The sequence below is a fragment of the Polypterus senegalus genome, chromosome 14, assembly GCF_016835505.1.
Source record: "Polypterus senegalus isolate Bchr_013 chromosome 14, ASM1683550v1, whole genome shotgun sequence".
Taxonomy (NCBI): domain Eukaryota; kingdom Metazoa; phylum Chordata; class Cladistia; order Polypteriformes; family Polypteridae; genus Polypterus; species Polypterus senegalus.
In genome coordinates this window covers 9,724,328-9,750,458 of record NC_053167.1, presented here as the reverse complement: position 1 = coordinate 9,750,458, position 26,131 = coordinate 9,724,328, and the positions used below count along the sequence as shown (strand labels likewise).

The window sequence follows — 26,131 nt, the reverse complement described above, 5'->3', positions numbered from 1 at the left end:
AGTAGGTGTATGGAATAATGAAGATGGACTTGCATCTTGAGAAAACACACAGTGTATGTTCTTCTTATCCTTTACCTACTACCTACCTACCTGTGCACTGCACCAAGCAAAAATCCGGTTCAAGGTTTTCATTAAAGGATTAGTTTGATATTTATTAGTCAAAGTTATTTCTTCATAAGCATGGTATATACAGTATGCATTTGCCAAGCAAAATGGTGTTTTAAAGTTAAATTTTAAAAAATAAACAGCCTGTCCTGGCATTTTATAATGGAAGTCATTGGGCACAGAGCCTTACTGGGAAACTTACCAAATAATTCCCTTTTACAAGTGAAGAAAATTCTCAAGCACACACATTGTAAAATAGCTTAAATATGTAATTTTGTAACAAAAAAATGCCAATATTATGAGATGTAATCATTTTGAAAAAAGACCAGCTGCATTTATCTTTTTTCCCAGTAACCTTTGACCCCCAGACCATGGCTTCCTCTCAAAAGACATGTGCTTGGTATTGCGTTAATTTACTTCCATATTTATGTGAGAACTCCTTCCACAAAAGCTGCTATTGTCATACAAGTGAAAAGGAAGTATATCCTTACCTCAAGAAAAACAGCGCCAGGACTATGTAATAAAATGATTATTTCCAGATCCAAATCATTATCAATAACATGCATCAGAAACATGGAAGGCATGTTTTCTTATACTGAAACTTTCACCATTTCATTGTGGACATATTTGGTAAGTTTATTGGCTTTTGTTTTCTGGTCATTACAAAGTGCCAGGACAGAATATGTACTTTTTTAATTTATAGGAGCCTACTTATACATTTAACTTTAGAACACAAAATAACTTCAAATAAATGTAGCCTTTAACTTCATTTGCAATAATAGAAATGTTAGATTTTCATAAAATACTTTTAAACACGCAATAATAGTTTTCTGTATAATAATACTTTCGCATTTTTAGAATCTCACTTTCCAAACTATTAGCAAAACTCCCAACCCAAAATTGTGGTGTTGTAGCACATAATGTCAATCTGAAGGCACTATCTTAACAGAGAACTGCAGGCCATGGTTTCTCTTTCTTAAAGGAGCTGGACGCACATTACTTGTCATCTTCTGGTATGGAATTGGGCTTTTAGTAAATCAGTTTCCTCTCAGTGTTCCTTTTTGGTCCTTACTGCAAAACTGCACCGGCAAGTTGTCCAAGCTGCATCAGCAGTGACTGTGCCTCCTCTTATTAACCAACACAAATATTCCTATTTCCTAAGTCTTCTCAACATTTTAATTTGTGAAAAATTCAGTAGCATGGCAGAACTTTTAGGAAATATTAAGGAAATGCAAAGCAATCTGAAGAGTTTTGAGAGCACAATACTTCTAGAATTAATAAGGCTTTCCAGGTCAATGGGTAGGTCGTGGTGGACCATTGCTATGGCCTCCACACTCCCTGATTTGACATTCTGTATTTTCTGGTTATGAGGTATGGTGAAGGAGTGTGTGTATAGCAGGAAAGTTCATGATATCAATGACCTGAAGGACAGAATATGGACTGGTATCATCTATTCCCTGCGAAACGTGTGTCCAGGCTTTAAATGGTACTGTTGCTCGTTGTTATTTGTGTGTTGAACATGATGGCCAACAGGCTGAGACATTCCTGTAAATCATCTTGCACATAAGAAGTATGTTTTGTGAATAAATTGTTTCCGCAATTCAAATGTTAACATAATTTTGACTCACCCTGTATAAAGATATATTTCGCAACCTCTGCAGATTTTCAAAGGCGCTGGGCAGGATTGCCCTTATTCCCTTTACTTTTTAATCTCCCTCTCGAGGCTATTTCAGCTGTTCTAAAAGCATATGAGTTGATTACACCAGTTATTACACAGTTAGCTCCCCACACAAGACATCCTTATTTGAGAGTCATGTACTACTCTTTCTAGATAATGCCCCCTCTGGCCTTCCATACCCTTTTCCTAAACCCCGCTGCTCAGTTCAGCTAAGTATTTGGGCACTGACATTTCTCCTTCCCTATCAGACACAGTCACAACTAACTATTGGCAGATTTTTAAAAAGTCCAAGGACTCTCTTGCATCTTTATCATTCCCTCCTCTGTCATTTAAATCACAGTTGGTAGCTATTACCTCAGTATTACTTTGTAAGTGCAATATTTACCCTTCTACCTCCTAAAATGTTTGTGTCTATTGTAAGATCTCTGCTATCCCACTTTTTATGGAATAAAAAGAGAGCCAACTAATGACCACGGTATTCCATGGGCAGAATCTCTCTGCCTAATCTAAGTTTTAACATTGGGCTTTTACTCTTTGACCAACCTGGGTGATTTTTCCACCTGACCTACCCCCACTCTGACATGGTATCAAATCCAACACTGCAACCCTTTCTCCAAACTCAGATAAAGGCACGCTTTCTAAATTCTGAGACACCATTAAGCTACACTGTGGAAACTTCATGCAAAGTTGAAAAATGGCTGAATCCTTGCCATTCTTGGCATTCACACACCCCATTCTTCCATAGTTTATCTTTATGAACATCCCATCTCATCTTGGTCATCTTGTAGCATCCAGACATTAGGAGATATTTTTGACGAGTCAGCGCTCCACATATTCCAGTCTTTGAGGTCCGGATTTTCCATTCCATCTTCCTCGTTTTTTATCTACAACTATGATCTGTTCTTAATGCCCCTGTTGCCTCATTGTCTTTGCCTCAACCACATCATCCCCTTTAAAATTCTCTTGTTTGATTTCCTCCTTTGAAACCAGTTGCTGCATTATACTCTATCCTTTGCCGGGCTTCCTATGATCCTATACCAGGGGTCCTCAATCCCAGTCCTGGAGAGCCGCAGTGGCTGCAGGTTTTTGTTCTGACCTGGTTGCTTAATTAGAAAGCAATTCTTGCCAATAAAGCACTAACAAGCTATGAAATTAAATTAACTCTGCTATGTCAGGTCATTCTCATATCCTAGATTTTCTTTCCCTTTCTATCATGCAAATGATTTGAAGGCTAAAATGGACGAGTAATTCTCAGTCCTTCACTTTTTTTCTCTTCATTTTTCTTCCAAGTATTTAATTAAACCCAATAGTGCAGATAAATACACACAGGTGTAAATGTAAATAAGCTAAATAGAGAAATGCTGCTCTCTCTTTTGTCATTTGCATGTTATTGATAATAAGGAGCAATTAAAATAGCTGTTTAAGACAAAATTAAGCAATAAGGGCTCAAAATCACTAAAGTGAAGCAGAAGTGTTACTTTAGCAATGAGTGCTTTTTATTAAGCAACTGGGTTGGAGCAAAAACCTGCAGCCACTGCGGCTCTCCAGGACCACCGTGATTGAGGACCCCTGTCCTATACCATCCATTTCAGTGTGGCAGCATAGCCCCCCCTCATAGTCCATCCATTTGTAGATAAATGTTTTCAGAAATATTCCTGATTCTTCCTAAAATTCTGACCTACAATTTTAACAATTCAAGTGTGTACATCTTTTGTACATTAACAACAGAATCTGCTTTGCTATGGACTTGACTAACGATCCTGCTTGTCATCTCTTTTCATTGAAGACTCCAGGTACCCTTCTACAAATGTTCTGGGAATGCCCATTAGTATCTGCCTTTTGGCTCTCTATAGCTGCCTTTGTATCCTCCATTTTATCCATTAAAATTCCATTGTTTCCCTTGAAATTCTCTTTTCTCTCTCTTTCTTCCCTCCAGATGAGGCTTCTTACATTGGGTACAATGGCTATTAAGAAAGCCTTAGCCTTCTGTTGGAGGTCTGTTGACTCTATTTCCATTCCCGTTTGGAAATCTGCTTTCTTCAGCCTTCTCCTTCTTAAACTCTTGACTCCACTGGTCATCTAGATACTATGTGGAGACTGTGTGCAGAGGCTGCAGACCTATAAATACCTGGGAGTGCAGCTGGATGATACATTGGACTGGATTGCCAATACTGATGCTCTGTGTAAGAAAGATCAGAGCCAACTATACGTCCTTAGAAGGTTGGCGCCCTTCAACATCTGCAATAAAATGCTGTAGATGTTTTACCAGACAGTTGTGGTGAGTGCCCTCTTCTACACGGTGGTGTGCTGGGGAGGCAGCATAAAGAAGAAGGACATCTCATGCCTGCACAAACTGGTGAGGAAGGCAGGCTCTATTATAGGCACGGAGCTGGACAGTTTGACATCTGTGGCAGAGCGACGGGCGCTGAGCAGACTCTTGTCAATCATGGAGAATCCACCGCATCCACTGAACAGGATCATCTCCAGACAGAGAAGCAGCTTCAGCGACAGACTGCTGTCACCATCCTGCTCCACTGACAGACTGAGGAGACCCCACACTATGTGACTCTTCAATTCCACCCGGGGGGAGTAAATGTTAACATTATAAAAAGTTATTGTCTGTTTTACCTGCATTTTTATTATTCTTTAATTTAATATTGTTTTTTGTATCAGTATACTGCTGCTGGATTATGTGAATTTCCCCTTGGGATTAATAAAGTATCTATCTATCTATCTATCTATGCTCATAAGTGAGCTTGTTAGGGACCAGATGGTGGGGTATCCTGGCCATACTTCACTCCCTTATCCTGTTCCTAATCATCATCAGTAGGAGTCATGTTTACCTCTTCTAGTGTGTTTAAGTATCTGAAAGAGGTGCCAAATTACCACAGAATTTGACTATATAACCAACGTACTTATCCTGTCATTTAAGAAGTCTAGCTCACAACTTTAAAACTGAAGGATATACAGCTACCAATTCCATGAAGTATTTACGCAGCACTGTATATGACTTTCTGGAAAATCAGCATGATTACTAAGAACTGCTGTCTAAAAATGAACACTAAGACGTACTCCAGCCAGAAGTCAAACTGCAAACTGCCTAATAAGGAGTACAATTAGACCACTATAAAAAAAGACACTGTAAGGAACAGTGATAAAATGTACATATTAATGTATCTATAGTAACAGGACTGTGATTTTAAACTGGTGGAAGACTGGAAAAAATGAACCAAAACTTCACACATTATTATGGCTCAGCCATTTTGGTGCTTGGCCACTAATTACAGTCTTTAGAGCTGACATAGGAGACACCACACCAAAGACAGCAAGTACATAACAAATTTGGGCTTCTTAGAAGAGGGGGAAAATCAAAGCTATTCAAAAAAAAAAAAGTGACCTCAAATCTTCATCACAGTTTGTCAACAGATTTCAAGTCCAAAATTACATTTTTTTGCCTCACTTCTAACTGTTACGTTTGCCGACACTTTACCTTGCGTTTCCAGTTTTTCATTTTACAGACAGTAAGCTGGCCTTTGGAAGCACTGTTCAGCTTTTAGCATGATTGTGCCTTTGTGCTATTTTGAGTATATACAAATGGAAAAATACAAATCAAATTAGTACCTACTAGTAGAACAAAGGTTTGAAAATAAAGATTGCCCAAAGTAGAAACATTCCTGTGGCCTAAGCCAAAAAAGAACTAAGCGGGCATGTTCAAGATGAGCTCACAACATCTGACATGGCAGCAAACAGGCAGGGACAAAGTGCATACAGTGATAAATAAGTACAGTTAATAAACCCCCTCTTTTCTTCATTACATATGCAGTACACATATACATAAAATTTCAAATTTGATATATGAGCCCATAATGAATTGTGAGTTTCCACTGGAAAGATGTTCTTTTTTGCAAAACTAATTTAAAGAAAATATGGCAAAACAAAATGTATATTGGAAACAGGCCCGTCGCGACAAGGCAGGCAAACCAAGCACTTGCTTGGGGCCCCGAGACAACGACTGGTTAAGAATAAAATGCAGCGACAAACTGTGTGAGTGCCCCATTGATAGTGAATGCAGTAAAGTGCAATGACACTGTTATCGGGAGCCCCCTCAAGGGGGCCCCCCTCGCTGACAGCAGCCAGCCAACCACGCGATCTCTGCTGCCGGCAAAATACAAAACTTCCTCGGCAGTCATGAAGCGGAATTATGCTTCAGGAAGCCAAAAAAGAAAGAAGAGAAAGGAAGAGGAGGATAAGAAAAAACAAGACAGTGGTAAGTGATAAATTACACACATAAAATAGCTCTACTTGTCTTGTACAAATGGTGCAATTTTGCAGCAGGTAGGCTAGCAGAAATATGTACAGTATGGCTATACTGTGGTTCCTTTGCGTGTGTGCGTGCGTGCGTGCGGGGGGCCTCCATGTCCATTTTGCTTGGGGCCCCCAAATTCCTTCAAACAGCCCTGATTGGAAAAAACACTAAACAAATGGAGAGAACACAAAAAACATACAAACTAATACTGTGCAATATATGGTCCCATATAATGTGCAATCCTTCACAACAAGTCTAAAAATGGCACTGGCTCACGTTGGTATTGACTTATCTTGATTTAGACACCTCTAGCTCTGGACAGGAAAATATCTATAAGGCTTTCAAACGTGTGTATGTCATTACAAGGTGCCAAACTTAAAGCAAGTTACATTTTTAAGTGCAGGGGACTCTTTTCATTGTAAACGTAAGTATTTACTGGATGAAATTCTCACACTTTTCCCCACAATGACTGTCCAAGATGAAAAGAGCAGCCCGGTAACTTTACGCATTTATTGGTGCCTTTATTTTTCCCAGTATATATTTGCCACTGTGCCCTTTTGCTGCTGCGCATTTGTCAGCATGCCCTCCAAAAACATCTCTCTAGGACTAAAATCAAGAAAGTTGAAGGTTCTCAATATTTACAAGGTTTTATTCCATCTATCCATACAACCATCCATTCTGAGAGCTGATTAATTTTATTCAGGGTCACAGGTGCTGGAACTGTAAAAAATTGGGTACAATCAAACACCAAACCAGTATCCATTTCAAGGCACACTCCCACACACCATACAGTGTCAATTTACAGCCACTAATTAACCTGAAACAATGAATATTTTAGGAAACAAGTGTGGTCTCAGAAAGCAACACAGCACAGGGAGAACTGTGCAAACTCCAGACTTATAGAGCCAAAGCTATAATGCAGCAACAATGAGCCCTGCCACCTCAACTACAGTATATTCCATTAACAGCACTAACAGTCTTCTAATTTAAAGGTTGTTTAGACTAAAGACAGGCATCCACTGTTCCAGGAACAGAGTGTGACAACCTGGTGTTGTGGTTTTGGAGGAGGAGGTACTCGGCTTACCATGAAGTCCATGTCTAGGTTCTCTGAGGTCACAACAGGGTTACTGAGGAGGGAATAGTCAATTCCAACATAGTTGTCAACTTGTGTCTTGACTGAAAGAGAATTAAAAGAGACAAAGTTGCATTGTGTTTGACTGTTATGGCTGACGATACTTATGGATCCAGCAGAAGCTGCTTTGAGCCTGACTCTCTGCTTCCTATTTTTGAAAATGCGCTACAGTACAATGGAAATCAATATTCTTATTTCTACAGAGTGTAACATGGTTATAAATGCCTTTGCTGTGACACTTTATTACATTATATGAGTTTGTGTAAGACCAGACCACTGTTACTATTCTGGGCCATAAACACACATGGTGCTGGACGAAATCTGGTAAACTATGGTATGTGAAACAGAATAGAAGTGAACACTCACCAGGCACGGTGTCCAGGAGAGAGTTTAACAGCACTGTTCCTGCATGGTTGAGCACTGGACAGATCTGAAAAAAAAAACCAACTCAAACATGTAACCTTGACAAGTACTGCAGGAGCAGAGCTGGCCTCAAAGTCATTACGGCCCTAAAAGGTGGCCAGTGGCAGCACAGACATTAATGACCTGCACCTAAAACTCTTCACACCCTGTTGTTGGAGCTTTCAGCTCTTTCATTTGAAATTACTGGCCAAAAGTGAAGGCCAAGCTGGTAAACACACTCTTCTTCTTTCAGCTGCTCCCATTAGGGGTTGCCACAATGGATCATCTTCTTCCATATCTTTCTGTCCTCTGCATCTTGTTCTGTTACACCCATCACCTGCATGTCCTCTCTCACCACATCCATAAACCTTCTCTTAGGCCTTCCTCTTTTCCTCTTCCCTGGCAACTCTATCCTTAGCATCCTTCTCCCAATATACCCAGCATCTCTCCTCTGCACATGTCCAAACCAATGCAATCTCGCCTCTCTGACTTTGTCTCCCAACCGTCCAACTTGAGCTGACCCTCTAATGTCCTCATTTCTAATCCTGTCCATCCTCGTCACACCCAATGCAAATCTTAGCATCTTTAACTCTGCCACATCCAGCTCTGTCTCCTGCTTTCTGGTCAGTGCCACCGTCTCCAACTCATATAACATTGCTGGTCTCAATACTGTCCTGTAGACCTTCCCTTTCACTCTTGCAGATACCCGTCTGTCACAAATTACTCCTGACACTCTTCTCCACCCATTCCACCCTGCCTGTACTCTCTTCTTCACCTTTCTTCAACAATCCCTGTTATTCTGTACTGTTGATCCCAAGTATTTAAACTCATCTACCTTCGCCAACTCTACTCTCTGAGTAGAGGCAATCCCTGATGTAATCCCACCTCCACATTGAATGCATCCGTCACTCCTACCGCAGACCTCACCACTGTCACACTTCCCTCGTACATATCCTGTACAACTCTTACGTACGTCTGTGCCACTCCCGACTTCCTCATACGATACCACAGCTCCTCTCGAGGCACTCTGTCATATGCTTTCTCCAGGTCCACAAAGACGCAATGCAACTCCTTCTGGCCTTCTCTAAACTTCTCCATCAACATCTTCAGAGCAAACATTGCATCTATGGCACTCTTTCTTGGCATGAAACCATACTGCTGCTCACTAATCATCACCTCACTTCTTAATCTAGCTTCCACTACTCTTTCCCATAACTTCATGCTGTGGCTCATCAATTTTATCCCCCTGTAGTTACTGCAGTCCTGCACATCCCCCTTATTCTTAAATATCAGCACCAGTACACTTCTTCTCCACTCCTCAGGCATCCTGTCACTTTACAAGATTCCATTAAACAATCTGGTTAAAAACGCCACTGCCATCTCTCCTAAACACCTCCATGCTTCCATAGATATGTCATCTGGACCAACAGCCTTTCCATTCTTCATCCTCTTCATAGCTCTCCTTACTTCCTCCTTGCTAATCCGTTGCACTTCCTGATTCACTATCTCCACATCATCCAACCTCTTCTCTCTCTCGTTCTCTTCATTCATCAGCCTCTCAAAGTACTCTTTCCATCTTCTCAACACACTCTCCTAGCTTGTGGGTACATTTCCATCTTTATCCTTTATCACCCTAATCTGCTGCACATCTTTCCCAGCTCGGTCCCTCTGTCTAATCCACTGGTCCTTTTCTCCCTCCTTAGTGTCCAGCCTCTCATACAACTCATCATACGTCTTTTCTTTAGCCTTCACCACCTCTCTCTTCACCTTGCACCTTATCTCCTTGTACTCTTGTCTACTTTTTGCATCTCTCTGACTATCCCACTTCTTCTTTGCCATCCTCTTCCTTTGTATACTCTCCAGTATTTCCTCATTCCACCACCAGGTTTCCTTTTCCTCCTTCCTCTTTCCAGATGTCACACCAAGCTCCCTTCTTGCTGTTACCCTTACTACATCTGCTGTAGTTTCCCAGCTGTCTGGTAACTCTTCACTGCCACCCAGTGCCTGTCTCGCCTTCTCCCTAAACTCATCCTTGCAGTCTTCCTTTTTCAACTTCCACCATTTGATCCTTGGCTCTGCACTCACTCTCTTCCTCTTCCTCTTGCAGACAACAATACAAATCTGGTAAACACACTGACTTGTTTAAATTTTGTTATCTTAATTATACTCTTTAGCATTCCTATGAAAGCACACTCAGAGCTAGAGTTACATACCTGCTGGTTTAGTATGAATCGCATGCCTGTGGTGATGAAAGACGCGAGGATGTTGTATACCTTGCTGCAAGGAAAGAAAGCATTAGAGCAGCTGGTCAGCTTTCCCTCTGTCACATCTTTCTTCACACTGCAAAAATGTCTACCCTTTGTCTGTATAGACCTAGGCCCAAATTCCATACAGTATCTCCTATCCAAGTGCTCACTGCCCTATAGCTAGCCTTCTTTTTGCCAGCCCCCTGTCTCCCCCCTATCACATTTAAAGCCTATGTATGGGATTATTCTAAACTGAGATCTTTGTCACCTAGGATTTTGCTATTCTAGTGTTGATTCTTATCCAAGGAATATCTCCATTCTCTTTAATTCTGGAAATATATCTGACCCTTTTCTCAGTTTTATGCTAACTTATAATCTTCTCTTTCAAAACGTTCCACTGCTGCCACATACTATGCATATACCTCCAATTTCCATCTTTGTGGAACTTTCACCATTCCTTACCCCTTGTGGTACTGCTTCACCTGGCTCTCTGCCCATTGTTTATATGTACCCCTTCTACCTGTCCCAGTGCCTTCCACCTTTCTGTACTTTTTTTACTACTGACATCCACCCAACTTCACGAGTCCACTAGAAATGAATATATATTAGGATAAAAAGAAAAATAACACTTTTCTTTTCTACCTCATAGTACCAGAGAATTTTGCACGCATTTTGGAGATAGATGCATCACAGATGATGTTGGATATTTTTAGACGGCCAGCTTTGTCCTTAGACAGCCTGAGAGCTGTATGTATGTTGACCCCCTCAGCGGATGCATTGATAGAACCAACATCTTGACTAAGAGAACAAGAAAGAGAATGTTTTATTGGCCCACAAGAAACATCCAAAGTGGACTGATCATCACACATAACAGATTTGCACGGTACTGAAAGTCTCACAATTCAACTGTTTCAGCTTGAAGATGAGATAGCACTATATATAAAGCACAGGATCACTGCACAGGCTGTTTCACAGAATATGACCTTTCTCTCCTGTACACCTGCCATGTAAGACAGTCGTGCAATGTCCAATCTACTACAGTAGCAGATTAACTGAGTCAAGGTCAGCAATAAAAACTCACAAGAGCCAGTAGAGGATCTGACGCTTGAAGGTGAGGCTGATGGAAGAGTTCTGCACCTCAAAGACGATGCCAAAATCCGGTTGGAAATGCAGGTTTGAATATGTGATGTTCAATTCTGTGATCTTCACCCTAGAGTTAGGTGTACAACATGATGACTTACATTAGTGGTCAGGTATATTAGCTTAAGTAAATTAACCAGTCAGTTATACCAGTAAGACTTGTTAATGGATAGTGTACTACTGTCTGGAATGTGAGAATCCTGGAGTTCAGGCAGGATGAGGGACAAGAACAAACTTAAAAAGGAAAACATAGAGACACAAAAGTAAGAGATCAAGGACACATATCACTAAAATATCAACACTCACTCTTTTATAGAGTATGAGAATCGGCCTTCCCTTCCAGACATATCAGGGATCTGAATGTTCTCTAGCTCCTCCTCCACAAACTTCAGGCTTTCCTGCCTCACTGTGAAAAGACACGGTCAAATGTCAGAAGCCAGTCTTACTGACTTTAACACAGAAGCCCATATTTTGTTTAGATGTTAGTAGCCTTGGGCACATTTGATTGCACAGACCATCCAGGCGTATGTAATAAATGTGTGTCAATGACTGTGGCAGTTGTTAGTACTTCACTGTTATACATTATTAGATAGCCAAGAGACAAAATAGTGGCAAAAGAGACCTGAAAACACTGTTCAGAAAATGCAGAGTGGGGTCCTCCTCAGAAAACCACAATAAAATTCATTCCCTCATCTTCTAACCCACTTATCTTACAAGGACCAGAGCCTATCCTGGCAGCTCTGAGTGCAAGGTAGGAACCAGTTCTGATTAAGTGGCCAGTGCATCACAGAGCTCATTCATGAACAGACACACACTCACTCATGTAAGGCAAATTAAGATTGGCCAATTGACCTAACACACACACACACACACACACAGCTCTAGGATGTCAGAGGAGAACCCAAGCAGGCATACGCAAAAGTGCAGACTAAACTTAGGCAACAGCAAGACTGAGATTTGATCCTGGTGCTGGCAGAATTTAATCACAGTAATATTCTTACAATATTCAAGACCCTTGCTTGTGATTCGAATTTTACACCCAGGAGTGACAGCAGATGCCATGGAGATGATACAAATCAGGAACAAAACACATTTCAAGGCAGCCATAGTTCCTCACTCTGCCAATAGCTGAAACACAAAGACAAAACAAAAGTTACTGTTTAGTCAGTCATACTTAGAACGTCTTAGAGTTAATAGTTTTCCTTTCTTATTGATGACACATGTGATTTGCCATTTCCTATCTGGCAGCCCTTTGTGCCAAGACTCTTGCCTGCCTGTCTGTCTGACTAGGACCACAGGAGCCTATCCATCAAAATAAATAGTGGTGTTTGAGGAGGGGGACATCTGAATTACTACTTCTGCTCTGCTGAGGCTCCAGGATGGCTAGAGTACCTTTGGGTAAAGGCTCTTGTCTTCCTGTAAGTACTTACTGCCCCCTGAGTGGCTACTTATAATATCAGTGGACACTGAACTGAATCTGCTTCAGATTTCTAGAGGCTTTCTCTTATGAAGGTGCCCAACAACTAGGACTCTGCCGAGCTAAGAACTAAGCCCATTAGAGTAACTTGAAAGCCTCTGGAACTTACATCAGACTGGTGGACCAGAGGTCCTGGATACCTATCTATCAGAGTATCTAGACACACTCTGACTTATAAAACAGTATAAATCCTCCAAGCTAAGACTGAAGTAATCGTTTCTGGCTAGAGGTCCACTGACCTGAGGCTTCTATACAATGCAACCTTTTTTTGTATAGTGCTCCTCACTGGGTGCAGTCAAAGTGCTGTGAACAAATTCAAAGGTAAAATGCAAGTATACATTATACCAATTACGAAATACAGAATTAGTACATATAAATATTCCAATCTGTTAAAATACAAAGAAAACAGAATAGAAACTAATTAACATAACCGGCAGCCAACATTATCTGTCCATTAGTTATTTAATAAAGTAGGAGATTAAAACTGCAAAAAAGAAAGTCAAAGAGAAAGTCAGAAACAGTAACAGTCCTAGAGACTTCTGCCAAGTAAGCGCCTACCCTTCTTAGCCATTCTATAGTGGAGTCTGTGCTGAGCTGTCCAATTCCATGACAGAATCTTTCCATCGGATGATTCTAACGCTCCTTTTTCTGAGATGAATTTTCCATATACAGGAAAGCACCTTGGCAGCAGAGCAGTGGCACCAAATGCCACATCAAGATACTGAGAAGAAAAACATTCAAGTACGCACGGTGTTTCCACTTGAAATTATTAGCAGTTTCCCTCTTTCTCTACTGAGCCTTCTGAATGACCACATGTTCCTCTGAAAGAAGACTCCAGATTAGAAGCCATCTGAACTGAAACACCTGTGTATCAGACTGTACTGTAGACCCTCAAAACCAAAAGTCCTGTCTAACAAGAGTAACTAATCAGTCACTGATCTGAGGCTGCCCCCACAATCCTACTTGTGTATCTCTGTCACTTATATATATTATACTAGCGACTAGGAGCCTGATCGAATCGGGCTAAAAATTGTACGTTTGTGCAATCCATACTTTCTCTGCAAAGAATTATTTGTTTTTTTAAGTCCTTAAAATGGTTTTATTATCATGGCACTGATTTGTGCTTAAAATAGACCTTTTCGGCCGATGTAATGAAGTGCTTCCTGTTTAAACAGGGCTGCGAGACGTGAACTCAGCTCTTCGGCGTACCTCATTTGATTTTTTCCGGCAAACAAATTTTCAAAACAAACCGTATTTTACGACTGTAATTAGAGTCGGAGTAATAATTATGTTGGCGTGGTCATTTTAGATCTGTGATCGACTAAAATTTAAACAATGACCGTTGTTATTACCCAGCCGTCATTACTCAGTTTGCCAATAGATGTCAGAAGAACGCATGCCAAAACCGAACTGCTCAAAGATAGATTTCGACGTACCAAGCAAATGGCGATACGTTCTAAATTACTTACAGTTCTGGAGTTGTCGAAGGGTTTAAGTCAGTCGACGATGTTAGTCCTGGAAAGTACGCCCCACCAAACCAACGTTCCAGAAACCAATCAAACTTACTGTTATCTGCTCAAACCAACACCGACTTACTATACTCGGCCATCCAACGGCGTCACTGAAGCATTCGAACATTCTTAGCCAATCATGCAATACTGTGTCCGCGTTTGCCACGTGATGTTCTAATTACAGAGGCAGAGTCCCATTACATGGTTCTAACTTGTATTGGGTTGCGGTATTGACACGAACACCATACATACGGATAGCATCAAATTGACGTGAACACCTACATACGGGGCATTGATGCGAACACCATACATACGGGGTATTGACGCGGACACCATGCATATAAATAGTATCAAATTATATATATATATATATATATATATATATATAGAGAGAGAGAGAGAGAGAGAGATAGATATAATATATATATATATAATATATATATATATTATATACTGTATATTCTAACAGCAAATACACACTCTAAGCGCAAGTACTTGGGCTTATCCTATTATATCTCTCTATATTTTGTTCTGTCATTGCATTACTGCAGTAGATTTTATATTTAAATTTGTCCTCGCATGCTGCATTAGACTTTCTATTCATCTTTTTGTATTTTGTGTTGTTCTTCTATGTTGTATCAATTCTAAAAAGCTAAATTCCTAGTACAGATTAGTATACTTGGCCAATAAGGTGAATTCTGATTAAGGTTCATGCTGTCCATTTCCTGCCGTGAACAAAGATCTGAGTATCACAGATCACCTCCCTTGCATAATCAAAAGGCCGCTAGCATTGTTCATCCCCAGCAGCAAACACTTCTGCATTACTGCTCATTGTGGCCTTGATGCATATTAATCTAGCTGAAAAGCAGATGCATTTAGCCGTGTCACAGAAAAGCAGGCAGGCCTTGTCAAGTGGAATCACTGCATTCGCCTGTGGCGGCAGGATTTATATGTCTCATAAACTTGTTCTATAGCAGATGGAAGCCTTTGTGTGGTCTATCATTGCCACACACTCCCCCAGCTCTCTAATTATCCTGACTCACAAGAAAACTTGTTCGGTTGAGCAACCCACAGCTCCTCTTAATCCTTGGCTGCTGCAAAAAAGCTTCCTTGCCTTTTTTTGTGCCGCTCCGATTCCTCTCACTGGTGTCCTCCTGTGTGGCAGCTGCTCCTTCTGCTAAGCGTTTTACCACAGAATATCTTGTAACCTCCAAGTGTCCTGTTTATCAGCAGACTGCTGCCTCCAGTGAGATGTGACAGCTCTTAAACGTTTTGATCTAATTCGGTAGGGGTGGGGGAATAATTCAAAGTGACCAAGCCACTTCCTCCTGAGCTGCTGACCCACAAAGAAATTTCCTTTAACAGCCAAATAGCCTTTCTCGCTGAGCCCCTGCAACAACTAACACATTTATAGGGTCACAAGGCTTGGCTTCCTACAAAACAAGACCACAGACAGGACATCCCAAGGATAAGTGGGAACTTCCAAGAACACAGGAAATAAATATAGTGCCATAGAGTGTTAAAAAAAATACAGTCATGAACTCACAGACTGAAGGCAGGGGAAAAAATGGGGGCTACGAGTAGGGCAGCCTATTTGGTCAAGATTCCCTCATTAACAATCCAAGTCTCCTACAAATAACTGAATAAAACTAACATCCTTATCACAGAGCGAGGTCCCATACAATCATGCAACCCATCAGTTACTCACGAATATGCTATAACCAATTATGAATGTGTGCTAGCTGTGATTTTCCTGCATGGGCTGAATGAAGATTCCTCAGATTTCCTGAAATCCAATTGTAGATGTTCCAGTTTCCTCAGTAGTCATCACCCATTAGTGACACTATAACCCACCTTTGCAAGAAAACAGGACAATAGTGGGCAGCAGGCATCATCTATCAGGCAGCTAGGCTGGACACCTTGTAATAACTGAGGGAAAGGTTTTCAAGTTACTCTCTCTGAACTTTATTCATCCCCACACTCAGTGTGCCTCCACTACAACTTAAAACGAGACCCATTCAGTAGCACTACCATGACAACGGAAGTGCCACCTAAACACAGCACAATGACCCGATTGTCCGCAACCTGCCTACCTTTGCCAGGGCCATTCTCTTGGCTGCATAACCTGGCTGACATCCGTCCCGCCACAGCCATTCCAGTTTGGTGCAGTTTGCCTTGTTTTGTACGTCTTTCACCTTTGTTCAGAGTTTCTAACAGCTTGCACAACAGACCTTAATACTTACAGCTCTTATCTTTGGCTGGCTGCTTGGCTTGTCCGTTAACTGGAACTGTTTTTTGTTTTTTTTTAAAAAAAAGAAGCAGCTGGTATGGAGTTACGCCACACACTCTCACTCTCTTCGCCTCCTGCAAACCCTCTTATTATATAGGCAGGTGGGGTCTCAGCTCTCTGGGCAGGACTGATGTGTGGTTTGCTGTAATCACTGTAATTCACTTAATAACTGGGCAGAAAAGTTGCAGCATTTGAGGCAGATCATACCACCCCTTTCATATGAACCAGTCAATCAAATTCTAGTCAAAACCCTCCCATCACACCACCGTGGTGAGTCAGCACTGTTTATGGGGGCAGCCTACAGGGGGTGCACTCTAGGCATTCTCATAGACCCTGCTGAGGTCCCTGTGAATAACTAAATAGAAATCCCATCCATAGTCTCAGTTTGAATATGGTAAGGGGTTTTGGGGGGGGGAGGGGGGGGCACTTTACTTTCTCTTCTAAATTCTAGAAGTTTAAAGCTGATCATTAATACTGTAAGAAGAGAAGAGGCGGCCATGAGCTGCCAAACCTCCTCAAGTTTTGATCCTTTGAAGTCGTAGTGGAGATACATTAATGACTTCTCAGAATAGCAGCACCAAAGGACAAGCAGAACTTCAGTAAAGCCACAGAGGCTATCCTGCCTGGAACGGCTCCTGGGAAGGAGCCTGTGGTTGTGAGGCACGCCTCTCTTTACAGCACGCTCAGACTCTGTAAAAATCAATGAGAGGTGTTTTGTGAGCTGTATTTCTAGTCTTCTTGCTTTTTGCTCACTTTCATAAAATCTGTATACAGCATGGCTGGATTTGTCTTAGCCGTCTGTCTTCTGTCTTGACTCAACAGATATTATGCACCATTCTTTAAAGCTGTTAACTCATCCTGGGCCCTCCAGCAATAGTAAGCTTCCTATGACTCAAGAGCTTTTAGTCTGCCTTGTTATGAAATAGGCATACTCATCAGAGCATTAAAGGAATAGTTCAGGCAAAATGTAGCACTTCCAAGTCATTAATAAGTTCAGCACTGTCATACTGGAGGTGCTACTGAGATTGCCCTCTTAAATTACTTTTAAATTGATTGTAGGAATGACTCTTGATTCACCATTAGTTAGTCCTTTCCAATTTCTTTCTCTTCTTAATAACAGTGATTGCACTTGAACTGCCTTGGAGTGGACGCCCCACTGCATGTGACAAACCAGTTTTCAGGTGATTTCTATCAAATTAAACTGATATTTGCCTATGGGATGATCCTTTTCAGAATGTGGATGACATAGATTTGCAGAGTACTTCTTTTAAAAAGATTGCTTTAGGGAAAGGCAGAATCCAAAGGTTTCAAGCTCAAGTTCACGATCAACTAGTAATACTGGCAGATCATGGTGCCAAAGAGTGGCAAGCTGCTACAGGTCATGTTGGTCAGACATGCAAGTAAGAAGTTCAATGCATTCTATACACTGTGTGCACAATTATTAGGCAAGTGAGTATTTTGACCATATCATCATTTTTGTGCGTATATTCCAACTCCAAGCTGCATTAACTTGAATGCTTATTGGATTTAAGCACGTCAGGTGATGTGTATTTGTGTAATGAGGGAGGGTGTGGCCTAAGGAGATCAACACCCTATATCAAGGTGTGCAGAATTATTAGGCAGCTAGCTTTCCTCGGGCAAAACGGGCCAAAAAAGAGATTTAACTGACTCTGAAAAGTCAAAAATTGTAAAAAGTCTTTCAGAGGGATGCAGCACTTTTGGAATTGCTAAGATATTGGTGTGTGATCACAGAATCATCAAACATTTTGTTGTAAATAGTCAACAGGGTCGCAAGAAACGTGTTGAGAACAAAAGACGCAAATTAGCTGCCAAAGATTTGAGAAGAATCAAACGTGAAGCTACCAGGAACGCATTATCCTCCAGTACTTTCATATTCCAGAGCTGCAACCTACCTGGAGTGCCCAGAAGTACAAGGTGTTCAGTGCTCAAAGACATGGCCAAGGTAAGGAGGGCTGAAACCCAACCACCACTGAACAAGAAACATAAGTTGAAACGTCAAAACTGGGCCAAGAAATATCTGAAGACAGATTTTTTTCAAAGGTTTTATGGACCGATGAGATGAGAGTGACTCTTGATGGACCAGATGGATGGACCTGTGGATCAGTAATGGGCACAGAGCTCCACTCCAACGTGGAGGTGGGGTACTGGTATTTTTAAAGATGAGCTAGTTGGACCTTTTTGCATTGAAGATGAACTCAAAATCAACTCCCAAACCTAAAGGAGATGAAGGAATAATGACATGGCCCCCCTTCCTCATCTGACCTAAACCCTATCGAGAACTTGTGGGCACTTCTTAAACGCTAGATTTACGGGGGAGAAAAACAATACACCTCTCTGAAGAGTGTCTGGGAGGCTGTAGTCACTGCTCCACAAAAAGCTGATCGTCAACAGATCAAGAAACTGACAGACTCCATGAATGGAAAGGCTTATGACTGTTATTGGAAAGAAGGGTGGCTGTATTGGTCATTCATTGATTGATTTATTTTTTTTGAAATGTCAGAGATGTTTATTTGTAAATTTTGAGGTGTTTGTTTATTATTCTCACTATAACAGATGAAAATAAACAAGTGAGATGGGAAAATTTTCATTTTTCCTTTAGTTGCCTAATAAATCTGCACACTAGTTTCCTAATAATTGTGCGCACATATGTATTCCCCTGATGATGTTCACACTCACATTTCCGTTGTGAAACATTCAGGTTTCAGGTTTATTAACATTTTGGATTGACTGATAGCACTGTGTTTGTTCCATATTAAAATTAATCCTCAAAAATACAACTTGCCTAATAATTGTGCACACAGTGTATGTATGACATATATGTTGTGTTGGAACCCTTAAAGCTAGCTGAAAATATGCTGTATGCCTCCTGAAATGTGAATAAATGAAAAGCGGTTGTCCCATGTATACTTGAATGCCTTTGATATGTCATCGAGTAATGCAAAGCAAGTGTGAAAAGAGATCAAATACCATCCATCCATCATCCAACCCACTATATCCAAACTACAGGGTCATGGGGGTCTGCTGGAGCCAATTCCAGCCAACACAGGGTGCAAGGCAGGAAACAAACACCGGGCAGGGTGCCAGCCCACCGCAGGGCAGAGATCAAGTACTCCACTGCTTCTTCTACAAAGATGTACTACAATAGCCTGGTTACATTTCTTGGTACAGCCAAAAAAGATCATAAATAATTGGATTACAGTGATTTTTCACACTAGCTTTTTTCTTTAATTAAAGAAGACCCAGGAGAATGGAATTTTTGAAAATGCATATTAACATGTCACAATACTTCTGTGAGAATGTCTGTTGGACAAAACTGGAGCTTTTTTCTCCAGTAAGTGGAAGCATATATAAAACAAACATATGCATCGATACTGAATTTACTTAAGTAACATCTAATGGTAAGATAAATCTTCACTTTTCAGTCCCCTTATTTAATTTTTCACAGTTTTACTCACAACACTTGAAGCCCTCATACTATTCCTCAGTGGCTCTTTACAAGAATACTGTAAGTAAAAAGACAAAACCTCCAGACAGTCATATAAAACAAAATCTTACAGTAATACGAACACAAGAGACAGTGTACTGTTAAATTACATTAAAATACATTTTGAAAGAGTGGCTAGTACTGCTGCCTCACAGCGTCACTAAACTGGATTAGAATCCCAGGTTTGTCACTAAATTGGCACCAAATGGGTAAGTGTGGCATGTAATGGGGCGGTGCCTTGAACAGCATTGGTTCCCACATTGCATCTAATCCATCAGGCCAGGCTTTGGCTCAATTACCCTAAACTGGACTAAGAAGATTTAAAACTGGAAAGAATGACCCATTCTCTTAAAAATGAACCTATTTTTTCTTAAATTTAAGAGTATATTTGAAATGGAGCCGTGCACAGTTTTCATTTGTGTTGTGAGGGGTTTAAACAGTCAGCATGTTCTGTTTACATTAAATTCTGAGTTTGTGATATGATGAGATGGAGGCAAAAACGCATGACTGAAAAAAAAACAAAAAAAAAAACACAGCATTTCCTATTGTTTTACCAGTTGGCAAGCTCCCTTTGAGGTCCCCTGAATCTAGAGACATGTAAGTTGGGTGTACAGAATACTCTAAACTGCCCTGGTGTGTGCGTGAGTGATGTTACTAGTGCAGGTTACAGGTGTCCACAACCCTGGAATGTAAAGTGAATTCACAAAATCTGCCAAGAGGCACAATTTGCATTAATATCTAAACATTTTAATTAATTTAGCGATTAAAGAGATCTCCTTTTTCTTTCAGCTCCTCCCATTAGCGGTCGCCACAGCGGATCATCTTCTTCCATATCTTTCTGTCCTCTGCATCTTGTTCTGTTACACCCATCACCTGCATGTACTCTCTTACCACATCCATAAATCTTCACTTAGGCCTTCCTCTTTTCCTCTTCCCTGGCAGTTCTATCCTTAGCATCTTTCTCCCAATATACCCAGCATCTCTCCTCTGCACATGTCCAAACCAACGCAATCTCTCCTCTCTGACTTTGTCTTCCAACTGTCCAACTTGAGCTGACCCTCTAATGTCCTCATTTCTAATCCTGTCCATCCTCGTCACACCCAATGCAAATCTTAGCATCTTTAACTCTGCCACCTCCAGCTCTGTCTCCTGCTTTCTGGTCAGTGCCACCATCTCCAACCCATATAACATAGCTGGTCTCACTATCGTCCTGTAGACCTTCAGTTCTCTCTTGCTGATACCCGTCTGATACAAATCACTCCTGACACTCTTCTCCACCCATTCCACCCTGCCTGCACTCTCTTTTTCACCTCTCTTCCACAGTCCCTATTACTCCGTACTGTTGATCCCAAGTATTTCAACTCCTCCACCTTCACCAACTCTACTCCCTCATCCTCACCATTCCACTGACCTCCCTCTCATTCACACACATGTATTCTTCCTACTGACCTTCATTCCTCTCCTCTCTAGATCATATCTTCACCTCTCCAGGGTCTCCTCAACCTGCTCCCTACTATCGCTACAGATCACACACAAGGTCTTAATATGACTTTACGATTTTAATATTTTGATACAATTTCATTAAATTAAGAACAGAGTGCTTTGAGGTTAATCCGATCAGAAAGAATCAAGAAATAAAAGTATAAAATTTCAGACTTATTCATCAATGCCATTAAGCACACTGCAAAGTAACATACAATTAAAACACTTTATGCAAGCAAAGAGAAGATTTGATTAACTCTTTGAGGGCTGAATATTTTTTTCCAAAAATCAGTTTCTGAAAAGCAACGGTTTCACACAGAAATCAACATTAAACGTCTCTTGCTAAGATGCTGGATTATGTGAATTTCCCCTTGGGATTAACAAAGTATCTATCTATCTATCTATCTACATGCTGCGGCTGCCAGTTTGCAAAGAATGTGCAGCAGGTTTGCTGCCAGGCTCTCTTTGTGTGGCTGGGGCAGCAGCGGTCACGGTCACAGTGCATTGCAATGTGGTTTCTACCTCTTATCATTGTTAAGTGGCAGTTCTACCTGGTGAACATTGTCAGTACCACGATTAGCTGGGGACCAACCAGCTGAAGCTGGAACCTCACATTTGTTTTCAATCATTTGTATCAAAATCAGAGTCCAACAAGTCATAGTCCAGTTCAGAGATAATATGCAAAATGTCGACTGCGGAGCGTTCCACTTTGCACATTCGCTTTGATTTCTCGCCAGATCTCAGTACCATTTTTGCCATTGTTTTCGCCTTGCTGCTCACGAAAGCGCAGGAACTCTCGGTCAGACCAATGAATCTAACGTTCCTTCAGACAACGAGAGTCCAACTAAACCATAACAGTTGGTTTTGTCAAAGTTTACAACTGATTACCATTCTTCTTTTTGACAAAAGTCGACATCAGCCCTGAAAGAGTTACTGTAAGTAGGGATTTTAAACTGGCAATCAGTCCAAGGAAGTAAAGAGTTTACGATATTACATCAGTGTTAATGTGCTACATAAAAAAGATTGATATTTAAAACATTAGCATCGTGCTTTCATTTTTTACTCCTGAATTAACACATTTTGCATTTTTTAATTATATAATGTTACAATATTAAACTAACTCCAGAATATATCAACTTCTCCTATATTTAAACTTCCAATTTAGTTGGGGGCAGTACAGTGGGCAGCACTGCCCTCTCGCCGATCCAGCACACAAGGTTCAAATCCCACACCTAGTTATCTTCTGTATAAAATCTGCATGTTAGTCCCATGTATTCATGGGCTCTTCCTCCCGAAAGATGCGCAGTTAAGGTTAATTTGTGATGTTGTGTGCACATAAGTGGGCCCTATGATGGTCTGACAGCCCACCAGGACAGGCTCCAGTATACCACAACTCTGAATTGGATTTAGTGGAGTTTTGAGTTTGTCATGATTTATTCATTACATTTGGTCAAACCGAACCTATTTCAGACTTTATAATCTCTGGAATAAGATTTTATTTTTACCGGATGGAATATCAAAGTAAAAATTAAATATCAACATTTTGATTGGTTTGTCATAAAAGTTATTCCGCCTTCATACAAAGATAATGTCTGTGTAAAAGTTGACTTGGTGGCTGTGCACGATGGCTTTTAAATCTGAAAATGCAGCTTCCCTCACAGTGTACTTCTGAAATATGCTAGGCTTTTCCCATGCAAATGCACATACACAGAGCAGAAGCACAAAATTCTTTATTCTTTATGGGAAAATAAGAAGTAACAATCAGCTGTAGCAGACAGGTCAGTCTCATAACTCAGGCAGTTATAGGAGATGTGAACCAGCAGACTTATAACAAGACGTGCAAAGTGGTACCCAACTCTCATTTCATTTGAAATCAGCTCAATTAAGCCAACAGACACACCACCCAACTTACTGATCGCAAATTTCATCAAGATAGTTAAAGAGAAAAGGAACTCTCACAATGTAAGGAGAACACTGAACACACTCCTGCCGAGGAGAATGTGAACAGAATCTGCTTTTTTTCAGCCCTAATTCATGGCAGAAGATACCAAAATATTACAGCCCCCAGTCAATGCTCAGACAGAATGCTACCTCATAATGTCATCAAAAATGACCCCAAGACACACTCAATTTGTAATAACCATTTCCAAGACAAAAAAAATGTTTTTTATGTATTCATAATATCATCTTTTAAAAAACATTTTGGAGATGAGAAATGTACAATGAAGGCAGTTAGCTTCTGACAAGTGGGTAAAGATAAATAAATAACATACTCAAAGGGTTTGTTTGGTGCGAGTAGATCTGAAAAAGTTAATCCACTCCTATGGGATGCAGAAATAGGACAGCAAGGGGAAACAGTGGGTGGTGCCGCCGACTCATAGATCCAGCATCCTGGACTTTGAATCCCCCACCCAGTCATTGTTCGTGTGGAGTCCTCTCAGTCTCCCCATGTAGTTGTGTGTTTCTTCCCACATTCTCAAAGATATCTGACAATTTCAAATTCGCTATGTTTGTGAGTTGACCCTGTGGTGGACTAGCAACCTGTCCAGGGTAGCTTTCTGCCTTGCAACCTGTGCCAAGAAAATGGTCTTTGTGCCCCAGACCAAGCCTGACTGAAGAAATGTTCCAAATAAATTAGACCGTACAATTTCCTAAGCATGCTTAAACAGGTGCTGGAGTCTATATCAACAAGCACAGTGTGGCAAGGCAGCAACAATCCCCTAGACAGGGCGCCAGACCATCGCAGGGTATACATACCCATGTATGCACCACACACACGCGCCAATTTAGCGTCACCTAATCCTGCATGCCTTGGGACAGTAGGAGGACACCCATGCAGACACAGGGAGAACATGCAAACTCCATGCAGGGAGGACTTGGGATACAAACATGCAGCACTACCACTGCGCCACTCAAAAAAATAAATAATAAAGCAAACTTATTTTTCTAATGAGTATCTTAACATAAAGATATTATGAATGCAATACTTTCAAGTTCAAAAGACATGTGTATGAAGTATATTTTTTGAATCTAAACTAGCCTTGCGTAAATGTGAGTGTTTCATAGGTTTATGAATGCATGCTGCAATAATTAAGTGTCCAATCTAGGATTGTTTTTTCTTTTGTGTCAAATACTCTGAGACAGGCTCTAGCACCCTATAACATTGAGCTGTAGTAAATAGATTTGAGAATTTTGTGTTAATATTACAGTTTACACCTTGCTAAGCATTAGTGTTCCATGATGTATCTTCTTATATAATACGCTACCATGGCTTTTCATTTGTCTGTCCAGGATTTTAAATCACCTGTAGCTCGCAGACCGTTTCACCTATTGACTTGAAATTTGGCACACATATACTACATGACGTCTACTATCCGCTTTCGGGGTGATGATTTTTATTACTATTTTTATTTTTATTTTATTTTATTGTAGAATCAACTCTCGGCGGCACACAGCAGGACGGCTGTGTGGCGCATGCGTACAGGCGCTGTTCTCATTCCCTACCATATTCGCTAATCGTTCTTGAGGCAGATTGATGACTTAAGTGCCAGCGTAAGTGAAAAATTAAAGAAAACGTACTAAGTAATTGAACACAAAAAATAACTTAATCAGTTTTAACGCAAAAAGAGGCCGACGAAAGAAGAGAAGCAGCGGGCCGCTAGGGTGGAGAAAAGAAGAGCTGCTCAGGAAGCAGCAAGCACATCAACCTCTGAGCAAACGAATGCTAAACGTACAGAGAAAGAGGATGAAAACTAGGAATGCTGAAGTAAAGTGTATTCACTGCACGATACGCCGTTACTGGTATACAAATAATCTATACTAATAAAAGGCAAAGCCCTCACTGACTGACTGACTGACTGACTGACTGACTCAATCACTCACTCACTCACTCACTCACCACTAATTCTCCAACGTCCCGTGTAGGTAGAAGGCTGAAATTTGGCAGGTTCAACAACAACATTTATTTATATAGCACATCTTCATACAAACAGTAGCTCAAAGTGCTTTACATAATAAAAAATAGAAAAATAAACACAATAAGAAAACAAAATAAATCAACATTAATTAACATCGAATAAGAGTAAGGTCCAATGGCCAGGGGGGACAGAAAAAACAAAAAAACTCCAGACGGCTGGAGAAAAAAAATAAAATCTGCAGGGATTCCAGACCATGAGACCGCCCAGTCCCCTCTGGTTCATTCCTTACAGCTTACTTATTCTCTGTGTAGTGGTCATAACTGGAACCTATTTTCGTCCATATACTGTAATAGACTGCAGCTCGATGGACTCTCCTTGACTTCCTTCATCAGAAAAATCAGAATGAGAGCATGGGGCAGCTGTTCACATTGGTATATTTGGTGGTGACCATTCCCGTGTACACTGCTTCTGTCGAGTGGACATTTTTAGCCCTAAAGTGAATGAAAACTTATGCCACAAATATGACAGGGCAGGTTCGACTTTCAGCATTAGCTTCGATGGAGAAAGAAAGTGACTTTTTAAAGGAACTGAAGCGCATGGATAATCCGTTTGACAGAGTGATTGAACTGTTTTTGAGGAAAGAGAGGAGGATGGATTTTGTTTACAAATAATCCGAATTTTTGGTGAGTAAAATGTTGGGATTTTCCTAAATAATATTGCAAGTTTATGAGTTATTATTGATGTTTTTTATGTGTGTCGCGGCTGTGGCTGCAGTAGAAAGGGACGTGCTCACCCCTGGTTTGTCTATTCAATAAAGGCATTTATTGTGGCTACAGGAGTTATCTTATATATATATACTAGCAAAATACCCGCGCTTCGCAGCGGCTAAGTACTGCCTTAAAATTTTTATTAAGAAGAAAATTAAACCTTTTTAAACTGA

General features: G+C 40.7%; 1 protein-coding gene across 4 annotated transcripts in view; it reads right to left on the bottom strand.

Annotated features, from left to right (window-relative positions):
- LOC120515127 (phospholipid transfer protein) overlaps nucleotides 1-16,395 on the bottom strand; it is a 33,963-nt gene extending 17,568 nt beyond the window's left edge. Inside the window, exons 1-8 of one of the 4 annotated variants that reach the window (XM_039735857.1) lie at nucleotides 16,241-16,395; nucleotides 12,011-12,137; nucleotides 11,316-11,415; nucleotides 10,951-11,079; nucleotides 10,512-10,667; nucleotides 9,837-9,900; nucleotides 7,588-7,651; nucleotides 7,174-7,265 (exon numbers count right to left, since the gene is read on the bottom strand). In XM_039735857.1, coding sequence (XP_039591791.1) covers nucleotides 7,174-7,265; nucleotides 7,588-7,651; nucleotides 9,837-9,900; nucleotides 10,512-10,667; nucleotides 10,951-11,079; nucleotides 11,316-11,415; nucleotides 12,011-12,116 — 711 coding nt within the window. In that variant the 5' untranslated portion in view covers nucleotides 12,117-12,137; nucleotides 16,241-16,395. Of the gene's footprint in view, nucleotides 1-7,173; nucleotides 7,266-7,587; nucleotides 7,652-9,836; nucleotides 9,901-10,511; nucleotides 10,668-10,950; nucleotides 11,080-11,315; nucleotides 11,416-12,010; nucleotides 12,138-15,111; nucleotides 15,328-15,851; nucleotides 15,892-16,090; nucleotides 16,110-16,240 lie in introns of those variants that run through there. The other 3 variants (XM_039735859.1, XM_039735858.1, XM_039735856.1) reach the window with 3 other exon arrangements.
- Between the last annotated feature and the right edge of the window lie 9,736 nt (nucleotides 16,396-26,131).